The sequence below is a fragment of the Nematolebias whitei genome, chromosome 9 (genome assembly GCF_014905685.2).
Source record: "Nematolebias whitei isolate Nwh7 chromosome 9, NemWhi1, whole genome shotgun sequence".
NCBI classification, from domain to species: domain Eukaryota; kingdom Metazoa; phylum Chordata; class Actinopteri; order Cyprinodontiformes; family Rivulidae; genus Nematolebias; species Nematolebias whitei.
In genome coordinates, this window is record NC_056506.1 from 26,451,827 (window position 1) to 26,469,951 (window position 18,125).

At 39.3% G+C, this 18,125-nt stretch overlaps 1 protein-coding gene across 1 annotated transcript in view; it reads left to right on the forward strand.

The window, feature by feature from the left end:
- Positions 1-3,521: 3,521 nt before the first annotated feature.
- LOC119414513 (protein crumbs homolog 1-like) overlaps positions 3,522-18,125 on the forward strand; it is an 18,838-nt gene continuing 4,234 nt past the window's right edge. The window contains 7 exon segments of the mRNA XM_037681608.1: positions 3,522-3,570; positions 5,537-6,508; positions 11,978-12,528; positions 12,611-12,776; positions 16,717-17,626; positions 17,724-17,765; positions 17,851-17,973. Coding sequence (XP_037537536.1) covers positions 3,522-3,570; positions 5,537-6,508; positions 11,978-12,528; positions 12,611-12,776; positions 16,717-17,626; positions 17,724-17,765; positions 17,851-17,973 — 2,813 coding nt within the window.

Sequence of the window (18,125 nt, forward strand, 5' to 3'; positions counted from 1 at the left end):
TAACCAACACTGCAGACTGCCTCCACCTGAAGGACCCCTACAGAACACTGTGTTGTGATGACGGGCGGGCCCCCCTCCGAGGAGAGTGTTGACAAACGACATTTAACGTTCACTCGGAAACTCACCCTCTTACCGACACGTTCCCGAAATGATCACACCCGAAGACGCGCGAGACGCTCCCTCACAACCATCTCCACCCAGCCGGTAGAAGAAGTGATAGACGGAGGAGTCATGATCTCCTGAACAACTAGCCGTGACGCCTCAGATGAAATGTCGGACAGACACAAAGCTTCCGCTCTCTGGCTGGAGCTAACAGCTCACAGAGAGGCGGAAACCTGGGAGAAAATAAGAAAAACACGATAAATTTAACATTTACCGTCTTTCTTACTTAAATATGTAACCTACGTTATCCGTGTGTTTACAGTTACAACTGTGTTGACATTGCAGGAAGCGTTCTTGGCCCAAAGGCATTATGGGTACTGTAGTCTAACAGCATTAGCTTTTCAGACGGCTTTCAAACAATGCACATAAAAATACTATATCAGTGTCAGACTAAAAAAATGTTGCCATTAAAATTTTTGACCTACATATATATATTATTATTAATTATTATTATTATTATTATTATTAATAATTTTCTATATGGTTTACTTTTGACTTGTTTTTTTCTTATTCTGATTCTTGAGAAGAATGTACAAAATACACAAAGAATGAAAATCATTTCATGAAGGAATCTCATGCCACTCTTCTTGCTAGAGTTTTAGACTATCTTGTGGTGAGAAATTACTCTAGCTGGTGAAATCTTGAAAATAACCTAATGCAACATTAAACCAAAAATGTCCATGCTCAATAATCCAGGTATACAATCCAACATTTTTCAGTCAGGTCATCTGGACAGTTTTTTTTTTTCTGAAACGTTTCACCTTCCATCCAGAAGGCTTCATCAGTCAAGGAAACACACAACACAAAACTGATTCTTCCCCCAAACAGCTTTCAAAGTGGAACAAACCAGAATATTGTGATATTGAGCATGATCTCATATCATTTGTAGTGTGTGTTTTGAATGACTGTCAGCTAGTACCAGTGGCGTAGTCCACATTTTTGTACTGTGCTTATAGAAACCAAAGTACACAATGTAATCGTCAGTTTATTTTGATTTTTAAGCATATTGAACATTTTAAAATGTATCTTATATTTGAATTAATGTACAACAAACTTTATACAACAGTTGACTTTGTGTTAAAACATGTTGTAGAATTTATAAAACAGTATCAAAGCAAAACATGTTCAAGTATTAAGTACAGAAGTATCAATTATACAAAAAAAACCTGTTGAAAATGTTCCAATGTGTTTGTTCTCAGGCTCCTCTAGTTTTATTCGTCTTCTTGTTTCTGTTGCAGAGCGGCGCTTTCTTAATTGTTACAAAACAATTAGGCCCATTCATACTGATCATCAAGAGATGACTTACATTTGACAACAATAGAAGACTTTTAAACGGATGGATGGATATTTTTTTAAATGTTTTCCTCACAATCTTAGAGTTTAACAAACCCATATAAATTCTTATTAGCTGAAGCCACAGCCTGGTTCAAATGTTTTTTACACATATCCAAATATTTTTGACATTATAAGTGATAATTCTGATACTTTGAAGCTGAAATCTGTGGAAAAAACAACTATTATACTGGATAAGCGAATGTAATAAGTGCTGCATACATACAGACTGTTACAGAAGTGTTTAACTGCGTTTACCATATCAATGGCATGTGTCTAATGATATGTCATGTATCATTGGGCACTTTTAAGTACATAATGGAATTCCCAGGCTTTTCTAGTGGGTATACTCAATACACCTGCGTATCATGTAGACTAGACCACTGGCTAGGACCATGCCCAAGTTTAGATTAGTCTGTAAAATCACTGAGGGATATTCATGTTGTGTAGGCCAGTATCAGTATCAGTGTAGTGACCATTTTGAATTGCAATGACCTAAAGTGGATCAGGTTTAGATTTTTAGCTAATGGTTACTTTGTGAGATTTTATTTGAAATCCATCCAATGGTTTCTGGGATGTTGTGCTAAAATCAGGGTTGATTCCAACAATTCATGTCAAGTTAAAGATGTTGTGCTCAAAATATGTGTTGGGCACCTTGCCCAGCTACTACCACACCAAATTTTACCTCAATATCTGTAAAACTGGCTGAGTTGTAGATCATTTAGTACCACTTTACAATAAGGCTCCCCTTATAGATGGCTAATAAACAGTTTATATATACGTTATTAATCCCTCTTATAAACACTTCATAAATCATTAATAATTGTTTATTATGCGTTAATTAAGGGTGATAAAGAGACAAAACTGAGCAGTTTCTTGCCAAACCTGCCACCTATATCATTTAGAGTTGTTATATTAAACATTTCACACTACGTTACTACCTTGTAAGCAAAATAAGCATTTGTAAACCTGTTTTTTTAGGATATACTATTAGTTGTAGATACTTATAATGCAGGGATAACATAAAGTATTATATGCTAAAGAAACAGGTTTGCAAATGCTTTTTGTGCTTACAAGGTATAACTTAGTCTGAAATGTTTAATATAACAACTCTAGATGAAATATAGGTGGCAGATTTGGCTCAGTTTTTGGCAAGAAACTGCTCAGTTTTGTCTCTTTCTTGCCCTTAATCAATGTATAATAAGCAGTTATTAATGATTTATAAAGTGTTCATAGAGCATTTAATAACGTATCTATAAAGTATTTATTAGCCATCTATAAGGGGAGTCTTATTGTAAAGTGGTACTGATAATTTTGTGTTTTCTAAGTTCTCTGTGGTGGTGACCTCGTATTAAGTAGATTTAGAAAGTTAACCAGTTGTACATTCAGTGATACATTATGAGAGTTTCATTAAATTATGTTTAGTTATATCTGAGATATGTAACTAACAATATATATTAACTCACACATGTAAATATGCACAGAGATGCAAACAAAAATCCTATCTCTCTGGCTTTACCTTTGGTGGCAGGCAATATAAAGGATATTTCCCAGATCACTGGTTCACACTATTCAGACATTGGGCATTTTGGTCCCACCGACTGTACTTATTTCAGCTCATAATCTGCAGCCCATCTGTCTGTCTATTGTTCGGGGTCATTGAGTAATCCAAAGTTCCCCCGTCGTGAAGATAAACTCAAGTTTGTGATTTTGCTTTAAATGAGCCAAAACTCTTGACATCCTGTGGCTTTCACTTATATAACAGCACATCAGAGTTCTGCGTGGGAACTTGCTGTGTCTCTCCTAAATGCACCTCTCCCTTCTCCAACACGTTCAAGGTGTAAGACTGAGTAAGTGCATTAGCTTAATCCTTTCTACCCAACATGCAGAGAACCGAGCAACATTTCAGTTAGTGCGTACATGCACCGAGAAAGAAGGATGAGGCTGCGCACACGATTCTTCTTCTCTTTATTCTAAAATGAAGAGCCTGCCTAATATCTAATACTCTGGGGGATTTGTAAAGGATGATGCTGAGATTCATCGTGCACGTGTGGATGCTCGGGTTAATTTATGCAGGTAACATTTAAATTCAGTGTATGTGTAGGGATAAAATGTCAAATATTTTGTAGCTAATGTGTTATAGATCCATCATTACAAGCTGCCTTGGTTTTTCTTTTTAGAAGTGTTTGAACATGTAACATGAGCAACAATACTTTAAAACAAACTAAAAATATTTTAAGAACATTTTAATGATACCAGTTCAGCTACAGCCTGAAATTCCAACTCATATCAACTTTCTTCTCAAAAACTGAGTATTATTTTAGGACACCTATTTGTAATAATCTAAGGGACCCCACAGTGAGTTGGATGATTTTTAGAAACAAAGAAAAAAAGATAGCTAATTTTGCTGTTTGTCATAGTTGTTATAAAAAGAGCTAAAGTTTGAGAGATAAAATACATTGTTATGAGTCAATAAAACAACATAATGGTGTGTTTTGTCATTAAACTTTTGTTTAATTGACCTAATTGAAATTGAAATATTTATTTATACAGGTTAGTCTCATTGAGCCTCGAGGACTCATTTACAAGACAGACCTGATTTTTACCAAGAATGATGACAACAATGGACAATCTTGAAAGAAGGCATATAAATTGAAAAAAATAAATGGAAGAAAATAATGTTAGTAAAAAATTAAAAAAAACAGCTAGGTTGTAAAGTCATGTAGAAAACTAAAATCAGGAACATGTCTGCGTTGGTTTTTGCCAAGAACTTAACATATGTTTGAAGCCACTTAGAGAGGTCAAGGTCGAGACCTTCAGATCTTTTTGTAAGATATTCCAGGAGTTCAGTCCTCACTGAGGGAACACTGCAGGTAATAATCTCCTGGGAGCGCACGCTGTAGCTGCACTCACGCAGAGACATGTAGGAGGAGATGTATGAAGGCAGCAGACCAAGAAGTGATTTTAATGATGAAAATGTCCCAGTGAGAGAGTCTGCGTGAAGTTAATGATGTCCAGTTAACCAGTGAATAGTGTGCAGTGGTGGGTATGGTAGTTCCAGCCAGTTATGAATCTTAATGCACTGTGATAGACAGTATCCAACATCTGCAGAGTTCTTGTAGGAGCGTTCATGTAAATAATGTCACCGTAGTCAAAAGCATACTTTGACCCAGGACAACGGGTTTGTGCCACAGTTATTTTCATTTTTAATTTCAATTCAGTTTATTTCTATAGTGCCAAGTCACAACAGAAGTTGTCTCAGCATTTTGTTGATATTTTTTTTTACCTGGATCATTGAGCATGAACTTTTATGTACAAGTGTAAAATTTATCAGAATAAGAAAAGCTTGTTTGCAACAAGATTTGGATAAACAACTCAAAAGTTTGTGTGTAACATCAAAGTCTGAGTTGAGTTGTTTTGTGGCAAAATCTTCAAAAATCATAAAACTTAAACTGCGTATATGTAAAAACTATTCTTAATATCAAAATGGCTCTTTAATCATATAACGGCCAACTTTGTGTGACACGCTGTGTGTATGTGCAAGGTTGTTGCTATTTTCACACAATTTGTATGTATTTTATGTATGAATATTTCCAAAACTTGTATTGTTGTTGTTATTTTCGTCTTTCGGCTGCTCCCTTCTTCAGGGGTCGCCACAGTGAACTAAGTTGCACAAAGATTTGGCAATTGTTTTTACGCCAGATGCCCTTCCTGACGCAACCACAGTCCTCTGTGTGGAGCAGAGAGCTGCCATCTAGGGCGCCTGGAGCAAGCTGGAGGGTTAAGGGCCTTGCTCAAAGGCCCAGAGTGAGGCAAATGAGGGTGGAGGCAGGTGTGGGTGTTTCACCTTTCCCACCCACATTTTGATGTTTTCTGTACGGGGAGTTGGACCGGCGACCTTCCGATCACAGGCCCACTTTCTCTAACCTCTGCACCACCACTCCCCTTTTCTTTCCAAAGCTTGTGTACTGAATCAAAAATGTTTACGTATCAGTAAAATTATTATCCCGAAATACCGCTGACTTGGTCGTTGTCCCTACAGGAGCACTGAACAGTGAGGACGTCGGTGGATGTGAACAACAGCCATGCCAAAATGGTGGTGTGTGTGAAAGCCATGACGGAGGATTCCGATGCCTTTGTTCACAGCAGAGCCAAAACGGGCGCCTGAACGTTGGGGAGAACTGTACACTTGCACAGTCGGTCTGTGACGAAGGCCAGTGTGAGAATGGAGGAGTGTGTTCTTCTTTGCTTGTAAATGATCAGCGCACATATGCATGCATCTGCCTTCCAGGCTACACTGGGCCTAAATGTCAGACTTCCAGCATCTTCTCATTTGAGTCCCATGGCTACATGTTCATTGAGACACAGCAGCTAGACTCAGAAGCTCCACTTAATTTGACTTTCAGCTTCAGGACAGAGAAGCTGACCGGTATTCTATTTCAGCGGAGAGTGGACAACCTGCTGCTCAGCATTGAGCTGATGGATGGACGTCTCTGCCTCCTCAGTCAGAGAGGACAAGGCTCCAGCACTCTGGTTCAGGAGCTTCCTGAGTATTTGTCCAACAGCAAGTGGCACACAGTGGAAGCATTCGTGGGTGGCGTGGTCAGTCTCATCAGGTTACTGTGCACGGAGGGAAGCTGCACCAGAGACTCCAGCACTGAAGTCCAGCTGCTTGACCAGGCTGCTGCTCTTCCAGAGCTGGGAGCTGTTCGTCAAAGCCTCTTCATTGGAGCAGTCAGAGGGAACTGGACTTTAGGCAGACCTGAGGGTAGAGCGGACAACCTGCCTGCTTTTTTGGGCTGCTTCAGAGATGTGTTTGTTAACTCTTATCTGGTGCTGCCCGTTGAAGTGCCAAAAGATTCACGCACCCAGGTAAACATCACAGCGGGGTGCAGCGACAAAGACAAGTGTGATGACAGTCCATGTCAGAACCGAGGGCGCTGTGTCCGCCAGGGCTGGAGGAGCTACATCTGTGAGTGCCACCGACCATATGAGGGACACGACTGTGCAGAGGGTAAGACAAAAACTTATATGAATATGATTTTAATATTAAACTATGTTGGATTTTTTTTTAAATAAACTACTCAAAGCAGTAGTTCATATCTCAAAAATGTCATAGTGGTTCATGAAAACTATTTTTTTTTTATCTTTTGCTGTTATTTTGCGTTGCACAGTTATTTATATAGACTCTTGTGATTATTTCTAAGCAGAACCAAAAAGCGGCAGCTAGCAGTAGCACTTCACATGCAGCCTGGAGCATTTCTGTCATTAATAGCACCTTATTTCAGGCAGAGTAACCATATAGTGCAAAACTTATGGTAGAGTAAAAGTTTTAAAATAGCTTTTGCATGAACAACCATGAAATATTTTGGATTATAGTCACTTAAGACAACAGCAATCGTTTACAATTAAGGTGGCTCAGTTGGTAGAGCTGTTGCCTCTCTGTGAGAAGGTCGTCGAATCCCAGCCGGGGCCTTTCTGGGTGGAGTTTGCATGTTCTGTCCGTGCATGTGTGGGTTTTCTCCGGGTACTCCGGTTTCCTCCCACAGACCAAAAACATGCATGTTAGTCTGACCGGTAACTCTAAATTGTCTCTAGGTGTGAGTGAGAGAGTGAATGGTTGTTTGTCTCATTTGTCTCTATGTGGCCCTGTGATGGACTGAAGACCTGTCCAGAATGTCTCCTGCCTCTTGCGCAATGACTGCTGGACATGGACACAAGTGATCCTCGTAACCCTAAAAGGAAGAATCGGGTAAAGATAACGGATGGATGTTTTAAATCTAACTAGCCTTTTTTCCATCCATTCAGTCAGAATTGTTTTTCATTTCATTATATTTGCAGATGATACTAGCATTTTCTGCACTGGAGATAACATCCAACAACTCTCCGAGGTGGTCACAACAGAAATGAAAAAACTAAAACATTGGTTCAAAAACAATAAATTATCACTAAGTTTAGATCAAACAAAATTCATGATATTTGGAAACCACAATAAATATGAAAACAATGCAATCAAAATAACTATGGATAGTGTTGATTTAGAACAAGTCCATGAAATCACATTTCTGGGTGTTATACTGGATGATAAATTTTGCTGGAAACCACAGATCTGCAAAGTGTTGCTGTATTGATGAGAGTGAGCTTTGGTCTGGCCTACAACTCTCTGTTTATTCTATATAATACACTCATTGTACCATATCTGAGTTATTGTGTGCAAGTTTGAGAATACATACAAAACAAACTTGCAGTCACTGTACACAATACAAAAAAAACCAATCAGACTATTACATAAAGTGGGATATTGGGAACATACAAATCCATTATTTTTTAAATCAAATGTAATGAAATTCTGAGACTTTGTAAAATTCAAAACTATACAATTTATGTTCAAAGTCAGAAACGGTCAACTTCCACACAGTATTCAAAAAATGTTTTGTGACAGAGTGGGATTATAATTTAAAGAAATTAAAAATAATAATAATAATAATGTATCAGAACAACCAAAAACAGTTTTTGTATATCAGTGTGTGGAGTGGATTAAATGATGAGCTCAAATAAATTACAAATATAAACCAGCTTAAAAAAAACAGTATAAAAATGAGCTTTTTGAAAAATATGTTGTACAGGATGGGAGTTTCAAAGACCAAAAATGCTATTGCTGATATTAATCATGTGTAAATAATTGTACATTCAACGATGAGAATGTGAGGTTTAAGCATCATTTAATGTGGGAGTATTATAAGGATTATTTGGTGTGGGGAGACTAAAATGATTGTATATTGATGATGTGTATGACAGGGGCAGGAAATCATAAGATTGTTATCTTCTACCTGCTCCTTTTCGAACAAATTGTGTAAAATTGCATGTCAATTGGCATGAATGTTTTTTATTCTTTTTTTGTTTTTACTTTATATTGTCTGTTGGAAATAAATAAATTTCCACAAACTGAGGCCTTTCAAAAAGCTATCTTTGAATGACCTCATCTAAAATCAAATTAAGGGAAACTAAAACTGTTGTTCAAACCAAAGTAATACTGCATGGACATTTAAAGTTAAGGCTGAAGACATGGTTACGAGTTAGTTGTACAATATATTGGGAATGTCAGATGTTTACTGTTATGTAATGATGTGTACTGTAATTTCTGGATTATTGAGCGCACGCAAAAGTCGCGCCCACTAAATTTAAACAACAATAATAATTTTGTACATACAGTGCCTTGCAAAAGTATTAGCCCCCCTTGAACTTTTCAACCTTTTGCCACATTTCAGGCTTCAAACATAAAGATATAAAATTTTAATTTTTTGTGAAGAATCAACAACAAGTGGGACACAATCATGAAGTGGAATGAAATTTATTGGATGTGTCAAACTTTTTTAACAAATAAAAAACTGAAAAGTGGGGCATGCAATATTATCCGGCCCCCTTGCGTTAATACTTTGTAGCGCCGCCTTTTGCTGCAGTTCCAGCTGCAAGTCTCTTGGGGTTTGTCTCTATCAGTTTTGCACATGGAGACACTGAAATTCTGCCCATTCTTTCATGCAAAACAGCTCGAGCTCAGTGAGGTTGGATGGAGAGCGTTTGTGAACAGCAGTCTTCAGCTCTTTCCACAGATTCTCGATTGGATTCAGGTCTGGACTTTGACTTGGCCGTTCCAACACCTGGATACGTTTATTTGTGAACCATTCCATTGTAGATTTGGCTTTTTATTTTGGATCATTGTCTTGTTGGAAGATAAATCTCCATCCCAGTCTCAGGTCTCTTGCAGACTCAAACAGGTTTTCTTCCAGAATGGTCCTGTATTTGGCCCCATCCATGTTCCCATCAATTCTGACCAGCTTCCCTGTCCCTGCTGACGAAAAGCAGGCCCAAACCATGATGCTGCCACCACCATGTTTGACAGTGGGGATGGTGTGTTCAGGGTGATGAGCTGTGCTGCTTTTACGCCAAACATATCTTTTTGCATTGTGGCCAAACAGTTTGATTTTGGTTTCATGTGACCAGAGCACCTTCTTCCACATGTTTGGTGTGTCTCCCAGGTGCTTGTGTCAAACTTTAAACAACACTTTTTATGGATATCTTTGAGAAATGTCTTTCTTCTTGCCACTCTTCCATAAAGGCCAGATTTGTGCAGCGTACGACAGATTGTTGTCCTATGGACAGACTCTCCCACCTCAGCTGTAGATCTCTGCAGTTCATCCAGAGTGATCATGGGCCTTTTGGCTGCATCTCTGATCAGTCTTCTCCTTGATTGAGATGAAAGTTTAGAGGGACAGCCGGGTCTTGGTAGATTTGCAGTGGTCTGATACTCCTTCCATTTCAATATGATTGCTTGCACAGTGCTCCTTGGGATGTTTAAAGCTTGGGAAATATTTTTGTATCCAAATCCAGCTTTAAACTTCTCCACAACAATATCTTGGACCTGCCTGGTGTGTTCCTTGGTCTTCATGATGCTCTCTGCACTTTGAACAGAACCCTGAGACTATCACAGAACAGGTGCATTTATACGGAGACTTGATTACACACAGGTGGATTACGCACAGGGGCACAAGTTCCCTTCCCGTTCTCTCCTCCACTCCTCGTTTCATTGGTCCACTGTGAACTGTTTGGTAATTTCATCGGTCAGATTTTTTTAAAGCTTTATTTATACAGGTAGTCTCGTTGAGTGACGAGGACCCACCCCCCTCCAGGAGAGATGTGTATTGGGCAGCTATGTGAGTGCCGGGGTGTGATGAGACTAAATGTTTTGGTGGCAGGAAGCTCGTTAGCCCGTCAAAAAACAAAAATCCATAAATTAGATGCAGCGTTGTATAAGCCGCAGGGTTCAAAGCGTGTGAAAAAAGTAACGGCTTATAGTCCGGAAATTACTGTATTTTTTCTCATTATGCCACACTAAGAAGCAGTGTGTTTAGATATGGATGGATGGATGGATGGATGGATGGATGGATGGATGGATGGATGGATGGATGGATGGATGGATGGATGGATGGATGGATGGAGGATGGACGGATGGATGGACGGATGGATGGACAGATGGACGGACGGACGGATGGAAGGATGGAAACCAGAGTACCCAATCAATCAATAATCAGTTCAGTCAGTTCACAACGCCTGCACCAAGGATTTAAAAAACGTGTATATCATCGGTTGACCTTAAATTCTCTCAGCCAAATCAGGGAGTCTTAAAGGCTTGCACCATGCTGAGGCGTTTAACTCAGTCAACAAGTTTAGCAGCTTCTTCTGTCAATGACCACAGTTTTCTTGGTTTAAGAAAACCTGTCAACCAAAGCTTCTGATGAATTCATAAATAACCTGCAGTGCCTAACACTGATAACTGCATATAAACCTGTTGTTTTGCTTTGTTCACAGTCAAATTTGGGAAATTCACAGAAGGATTTTCTGATGCATCGTGTGTTATTTATGATGACATCACTCATTATTATACTAAAAATGACTACAGTGCAGTTTATAAAGCTGTTAAAAGCTACAAGTAGTCAAATATGAGTGATTTTTTATTTTTATTTTGCAGTATCATTAGTTATCTTTAAATCTGCTAACATGCTTTTAGGACAAAAAATAGATTTCCAGTCTTCAAGCACAGTTAACATTCTGCTTGTACCACTTATAATTCAAGAAACAGATTTAAAAACTTTCGGTAATACATTTTGAAGGTGAAGTATTGAAGCACTCTTGATAATATTTGGTCAATATTTCTCCATTTCTGTCACAATTTTCAGTTTGCTCCTCCTCTCACAATGGTGGACACATCCAAACATGTTTCTGATCAAGAACAGTGTGCTTAGAAATTCATTACCAGTATTTTGTAAAACATGAACAAAATTAGCAGCACAAACGAGTTGAAAATCCACATATCCAATAAGATTTTAGCAGAAAAAATGAGAAAGACTTACGTCATAAAAGATACATTATCTGAAGCATAAAGGATACAGTTACATTTTAGGTGACTAACATAATTATTTGATTTATGATTTTTTTTAAATATTTTTCCACAGACTGTTTAGTTCGGAGTGTGATGATGTCATGTTAACATTTGGGCTGTCTAAAGCAGTGGTTCCCAACCCTGGTCCTTGAGGAACACCATTCTGTGTGTTTTAGTTGTTTCCCTGCTTTGACACAACTGATTTGAATCAATGGGTGACTAACAGGCTTCCGTACAACTTGATGACATCACTGAATCAGGTGTGTTGGAACGGGGAAACAACTAAAACATGCAGGATGGTGTTCCTCAAGGACCAGTTTTGGGAACCACTGGAAAGTATCCAAAAGCTTTGCAAACTCTTCTCATTTACACAAACTTTACACTTCTTTTACAGTTCATTCCTCAAAAATGTTGGTATGACTATTACAAAATGAAGTCCCAAATTATCACTTAGCTTAAATGAAAAATTGCTCTAGTTTTATTTATTTTATTTAAACACATTTTTCACTTGACCTTCAAAGAGTTTTCTCTTCTCTATCCTTACAGAGTACATCACTGCCAGGTTTGGAAAAAGAGACCTCAAGAGCTTTGCTGAATTTTCATTAGACAATGACCCTGGTGACCCTGTGACCATCTCCTTGTTCATTCGCACCAGACAGTCCAACGGCCTGCTCCTCATCCTGGCCAACAGCACCAGCCAGTACCTCCGCCTATGGCTGGAGGAGGGCAAGGTCAAAGTTCAGGTCAACAACTTTGAGTCCCTTGTTGGTCAAAATGTGGTCAGTGATGGCCATTTCCACCTAATTACTGTGAAATTGGAAGCAACAACAGCCATTTTGTTCCACTCAACTCAAATCCAGGGTCTTATGACCATCAGGCATGTCCAAACCCATCCTGGAGATGTGTTTTATGTTGGGGGACTACCAGACTCAAGGGCCACCGCTTCATTTGGGGGCTACTTTAAAGGATGTGTCCAGGATCTAAGGATTAATAGCAAACGATTGCAGTTCTATCCAATAGAAACTCCAGTGGAGTCTTACCCCTTAGTGAAACTCGTAAATGTTACAGAAGGCTGCAGCAGTGATAATGCCTGTGCGGTGAGTTAATATTTTAGCCATGTTAATAGTTTTATCTAAGAGAAACCAATTGCACAGTGTAATTTCTGTTTTTCACTTTCAGGTCAACCCTTGTCTAAATGGGGGTGAGTGTTACTCTATGTGGGATGATTTCATCTGCAGCTGCCCCACCAACACTGCAGGGCAGCGGTGTGAACAGGTGAAATGGTGTGAGCTCTCCCCCTGTCCTGCCACTGCTGTTTGTCAGCCTCTCTCCCAAGGATTTGATTGTAAGTGTCTTCAGGCAAGAAGAACCTGTTGTATATTTCCAGTTTGAGTGAACCACTGTCTGGAAATACATTTACAAAGAGTCCTTAAGGTTTTATAAAAAAAAAAAAAAAAAGCTTTCTGTGTACATCTTGAGTTTTTATTTACTGACCTGAGAACTCCTGAATGGCAGCAGATTTTAATTATGTTGGGGCTAATTACAGAAGGGAACAGAGTTGAGACAAGGATCCTTCGCAGGAGTCTTCTAAGACGCGGTAATCCCTGGTCAGATTACGTCTAGTAGCACGTGTCTGTGGCAGTTCATGATGACAAGTTTGCCTGGAGAAGTCACGGATTCATAAGGTGTTAAGGAGGGAAGCTATCGAATCACAGCAGCCAGTCCATTAGTAAACAGAATTGTTGGGTTTTTTAAAGCTCAGCATCCTCTACTGTACAATATAACAAAAGCTCTAAAAGTTTAGGTTGTGTCAAAGCTAAAATAGTTTGGCATTATTCCTGCCCACGAGAGGTTTTCATAATGCATGTCCTAACAATATTTAATGACCACCTCCATTTCTTGAGGTGGGAGGAGCTTGCTGGGTAATTTGTGTAATATTACAAAACACCATGCACAAGTTAATTTAACAATTTTTACATCAGAACACGTTGAATGAAGTTGGAGTGTTTCCTCCACATATTCCTAAGAGCTGAGTTTTTAAGAATTAGACTTTTTTTATAATAAACAGTCCCAAAATATAGTTTGTGTTGTGAGAATCTGAGTTTATTCATTCAACTTTTACTTATACAGGTTTAGTTTCATTGAGCCTCAAGGATTTACAAGAGAGGCCTGTCTTAACAAAGAATGATGACAGCAGTAGACAATCATAAAACACCATTTAAATTGGAAAAATAAATGGAAGAAAATTATATTACAAAACTAAACAAAAACAGCTGCATTATAACGCAGTATAAAATACTAAAAACAGGAACATGTCTGCGTTGGTTTTTCCCATGAACTTCAGAATCAGAATCAAAATAAGCTTTATTATCATTGTACTGAGATAAAGTGAGATTATGTTCGTAGTCGTCCGAAAGATGGGCAGAGTGCAACTTAGCAGATGTTTGAAGCCACTTAGAGAGATGGAGAGCTTCAAATCTTTTTGTAAGATATTCCAGGAAACAGGAGCGGAGTAGGAGAAGACTCTTTTGCCTAGTTCAGTCCTCACTGAGGGGACACTGCACGTAATAATGTCCTGAGAGCGCACGCTGTAGCTGCACTCATGCAGAGACATGTAGGAGGAGATGTATGAAGGCCGCAGACCAAGAAGTTATTTAAAGATGAAAATGTACCAGTTATACAAAAAAATTACAAAAAAAGCAAAAAATAAAATAAACAAGTTTCGCAATCCAAAAAAAATGTCATCCTAATGATCTTCTTTGACCCAGTAGAAGTTTGAACTGGTGTGATTCATTAAAATTTCTGGCTGCTTGTATTTCTCGTTTTTACATGAGTTGCTATGTTCGGCACAGTCGGATAGCAACTCTTTCACATCGGGTGTGTATGCACCAGCCAGTAACAACTGGCAAGAATCATAAAAACAAATTCCAAAAACACTAAAACGTAAAGTTTTTATTGACAGGAAGTTGAATTTAGCCCCCAAATTAAGTTTATGTAAAGTGAATGTGTAAAATAAGTCAATGCAGTACTTTCCCATGCTAGGCTTGTATGGATTTGTGCGGGAGAAGGTATGTATTTGCAAATATGTATTGTTTCTCTTTTTTATTGTTTTGTTCTCTAACTCACACTCAGGTTCTAATTCTTTTTCTAAAGAAAAACAGCCACCATTATGACAGCATTAATATCCAGAAGTACAAGCTCATACTGCTGGTTTTTAAGATTGTACTGAAATGTTTCAAGCAGATTGAGTGTCTGTCTGACAGGAACAAGTGAAATAACATAATTCTAACCTAAAAGTAAAAACACAATTCTTTGAACAAACCAAACTGTCTGAGCGGGGGACACACTGGGTCTGATCATCCTCAGCTGAGCCTTCCTTCAATAAGGGCTGGCAGAAACACCCCACAAACCTGTGTTCCCATACTGAGGATGTGTTCCAGCCGTCCTCCATTGCAAGAGTTGGGGGTTCGATTCCACCAGCAGTCACGTGCCAAAGTGTCCCTGGGCAAGACACTGAACCCCTCATTGCCTCTGATGTGTAACCCATCAGTGTATGAATGTGATAAAGCACTGATTATTCTCTGTATAGACATAGTAGAGTGCTGTATGAATGGGTAAATGAGGACACAGATTGTAGTGTAAAGAGCTTTGAGTATCTTGGTAAGATAGAAAGGTGCTATATAAGTACAGTCCATTTACGGGTACATATTTTACTGAGACTTGCACCACATACACTACAAACTTGGCTCTTCTTCCCCACAACTGAACACAAATTTGGGACAACTTGAATCAACTTAACTATACATTTTTTTGTTAGCAGGTCTTTTAAAGATGACACAGTATGTACTACCACATTGGTTGAACATTGGCCCATAGTTTCCATAATATTCTGTGTTGCAGGGCTGTTTCAAGTACTTTCCATTTGGAAACAAAAATGTATTATTTGAACCACTTGCCTTTTTACGTTCCCCTCCTTTTAGTCATTACATCTTGAATCAGCTTAAGATAGTCTGCAGCTTAACTTGTGATACCAAAATCAGAATCAGAATAAGCTTTATTATCATTGCACTGAGATACAACAAGAACATGTACGTACAGTCGTCCAAAACATGGGCGGAGTGCACAAAGCTGCTACTATAAAAGTGTGGCCTTTCTTATTCTTGTTCAGAATAATATTTTTGCTTATATGAGAAAAGAGAAGAAAACATGAGGAGGGACGGTATAAAAAAAAAAAGATCTCTCACACCTTGTCTTAGTCAGGGCACGATTTGAGGTATCAAAAAAACCTACCACAGCATAGCACATAAATAGACGTTATACATGTACATATAGACCGGTGAAGTCATTGAATTTTAAGGGAAGGTCGTAGCATAGTCCAGAGCCCTCCCTCTCAGCCATTGTCCAGATAAGAGGTGTTAGTTATCATCAGCTCGGTTGAGGTTTCGTCACATGTTCACGGCCTTGGGGACGGGAGGGGTGAGGAGACAGACAAAGCATCTTTGCTTATTCTAAACATGCCAGGAGCTAAGATAAGTCTGCCATCAAGGCCACAGTTTGGATCCGGCAGAACTCGTAATTTGTTGTTTCTGCCATTTAAAAGTCTTGCTGGTACAGTTCTCTGATGAAAACTCCAAATAGTCAAATTCATTCCTTACGCCGAAAGTCGAGCTCACACCTTTCTCCAAGATTATTCCCACCATTCATGGGTGCTGCCAGAAAGTTCTCAGTCCTGATAACAGCGTGCACCAGCTCCCTGACGCAGCTCCACATAATTCAGTCTGAATGCTGCCAAGCTTCGACACATCCACACAAATTTGTCGACAATCCTGATTTCACCAACCAAACAGCAGAATTCTAGTTGTCATTATGAATCCAATTTGTCTCCATCGAGGGTCCTCTGTACCCTGACTCCTGTCGGGAGAAGTTGATCAATTTTGTCGAGAGACCTCTAATCAAGTCCTTTGAATTAGGAAGGTATGCAGGAAAAAAAAAAGGCTCTTTAAGGGTTCACAGAATGAGAGAGTGCAAGCAGGGAAGCGGGGGACGGAGCACCAGGAGACACGTCTGACTTCACCGGAGTACAGAGAGAGAAAAAATGTCATCTGAACACCACCAGTGGTACTTTAGCGACCCATGGTACTAGACTAAAATGTTAAGACTGTTCAGTTACAGGAAACTAAAGTAAAATACACTAAGCTACAGTATAAAGTTTATGAAGAAATGCTATTCAAATGCTATGTCAACTTTTATTGACATGTTCGTTGACATCAAATTTCTTACTTTAGGTTTGTTCAACGTGACATTTCGACATGAGAACAGTATTCTGCAGTACCTCGGTAACGGAAAGATTAAGCACAACCTTACCAGTGTCTCCCTCAGCTTCCGCACCAGACAGTCAGTAGCAACTCTGTTTCATGCACAAAAAGAGACCAGCTACCTCACAGTCTCTCTACTGAACTCTCATTTGGTCATGGAGCTCAAATCTGGAGCTGACGTGGATTCTCCCAAAGTGGCAGCTCAAAGTCTTGGTCTACTCAGTAATGGAGAGTGGCATACTGTTGAGATCAGCAAACAGACTCAAGCATCCACCTGGATCATTGATGTAGATGGAGGCAAAGAGAAGATCAGCATTTCCAAAACAGCTGTAGAGGACTTTAACTTCCTCAAAGATGGAGCAGACATTTTTTTGGGAGGTTTAAGCCAGGAATCTGGGGTGAACCTGTCTGGCTGTCTGGGCCGAGTAGAGATTGGGGGTCTTCTTTTACCATTCTACCTGGACACAGAGTTGAACCTGCCAAGACCACAGGAGGAGCAGTTTGTGAGGATAAATGGTAACGCCGCTCTGCAGTACGGCTGCTGGGGAACCAGGGTATGCACACCCAACCCATGCCAGAATGAGGGGACCTGTGAGGACCTGTTTGACCTCCAACAGTGCAAGTGTAGTCCTGAGTGGACAGGGTCATTGTGTCAAGAATCAACAGACTCCTGCAGCTCCAGCCCCTGCATCTACGGCAACTGCACCAACCAACCTGAGGGGTTTAGGTGTGAGTGTGAGTTTGGCTTTACTGGTGAACAGTGCGAAGTAGAAGTTGATATGTGTGAAAACAGCAGCTGCAGTTATGGTGCCACATGCCTCAAAGGTTTCCAGAGCTACACCTGCCTCTGCCCTCGGAACATGACGGGCCATTACTGCGAGTGAGTTTGTACTCCAACCCCAGAGACAGCACACATTTAAATTAAAAAGCAAGATTTAAATGGAAGTTGTACTTATTTACTAATTTTTCTTTTACAGTGAGAACATTCCTGAAATTCCTTGGTACATAGAGGCCGACCCGTGAGTGCTTTTATGTTTAAAATAACCGTTTCTACAAACCCTATTAAATATTTGGAGGGAACTGATGCTTTTTTTGTCTGTGTAGACTCCCTCAGTTGCCCATGTCTTCATGCATGGGTACAAGATGGAACTACAGCTGCTTTAATGGAGGAAACTGCTCTAAAGCAGACAGCACATGTTACTGCCTGCCTGGCTTCACAGGACAATGGTAAGACATGTGCCACGACATTTAATGTTTCCTGCTGCACTGACAGTAAGTAACTAAGAGCTGCACATAAACATAATATATGAGTATATATATATATATATATATATATATATATATATATATATATATATATATATATATATATATATATA